General features: G+C 30.6%; 1 protein-coding gene across 1 annotated transcript; it reads right to left on the bottom strand.

Moving 5' to 3' along the window:
• Positions 1 to 320: 320 nt before the first annotated feature.
• On the bottom strand, positions 321 to 924 carry LOC129941251 (uncharacterized). The gene is made up of 3 exons (XM_056049835.1): positions 733 to 924; positions 531 to 661; positions 321 to 456 (listed from the first exon to the last, which is right to left on the bottom strand). The coding sequence occupies exons 1-3, from the start codon at positions 860 to 862 to the stop codon at positions 391 to 393; spliced, it is 327 nt and encodes a 108-aa protein (XP_055905810.1). The 5' UTR covers positions 863 to 924; the 3' UTR covers positions 321 to 390.
• Between the last annotated feature and the right edge of the window lie 228 nt (positions 925 to 1,152).

Below are 1,152 nucleotides of genomic sequence, written 5' to 3'. Positions count from 1 at the left end.
CGTTATGTTTGAATATGTTTTATATTATTTTGAACACATATGCAGAGGTCTAACGGGGTTATGGCTTGAATATTCAAGAAATTGTCCGATATAATTGTATACAAATAAAAAATTGTTAATATGCAAAAGTAAAATTTGAGTGAAAAGTCGCTTTAAGAAATATGCTTTAACATCTTGAAAATAGCTTCGACTTCAATTTATAAAATATTTTCTATTACTAAACAAAATCAAAATATCGTTTCATTTTCCTCTAATTGTGTTTCATTAACACCTTTTTTCTGTTGAACTTAACCAACTTATATCATCAATAAAACACAACATTTTTATCATTTTTTTCTGTATTTAATATAAATTCTAAGAAAACTCAGCATAATTTGTCATAATCATAACTTAAGAGTGGAATTTCTCAACGAGCACTTTCAGGGCACTCAAATCTCCGCTCATTTTTGCCTTGCCCTATAAAATAAAAACGAAAGAAAAAAATTCATTATGTATCTAAATTTTTCATCAACTCATCGTTTAAAATTTACGCTTGCAACGAAGTCAGCGAAAGAGATTTTCTGTGAAGCCAAAGCATAAAAGTCTTCATCGACAACAGTCAATTCACCATCGGCATTGTCAACCTTGCCTTCGTAGATCTTGAGATCCTTCAAGTCCAGCACTTAAGTTGAAGAACAAAAATTATGACAATACAAAAATAACAAAGAACACAAATTAATTTCCTCGTCTTACCAAAACTCTTTGATGGAGTTCCGTCGGCTTTGGTGAAGTTGATTTGATAAATCACGAAGATGGTCCTCTTTGCTGGGTCGACAGCCTTCATCTTTTCGACGATTTTCTCAATAATAGCTTGGCTGTTCATTTTGATTTGGAGTTTTGCTTTGGGCTCTGCTTGGTGAATACTAAGGAACTAATTTTATAAAACTCAATGTTGCACTATTTATAATGCTGGTTATTTTCTATTTGTTATCATACAATTCTTTTGTATACTTCGTTTACCGAAAGTTCAATGGTTATAAAAATAATATTGATAAGATATTAAACTTAGCAATCGTGCCGCTAAGGTATACCTCCATTTCATAATTCCATCTTTGGACTCAATCACAAATACTTTCCGTAAATTATACATATGTATATTATTTGTTTATATGT

This window comes from Eupeodes corollae, chromosome 1 (assembly GCF_945859685.1).
Source record: "Eupeodes corollae chromosome 1, idEupCoro1.1, whole genome shotgun sequence".
Classification (NCBI taxonomy): Eukaryota; Metazoa; Arthropoda; class Insecta; order Diptera; family Syrphidae; genus Eupeodes; species Eupeodes corollae.
The sequence above is the reverse complement of the archived record's forward strand: the minus strand, read 5'-3'. Positions and strand labels throughout refer to the sequence as shown.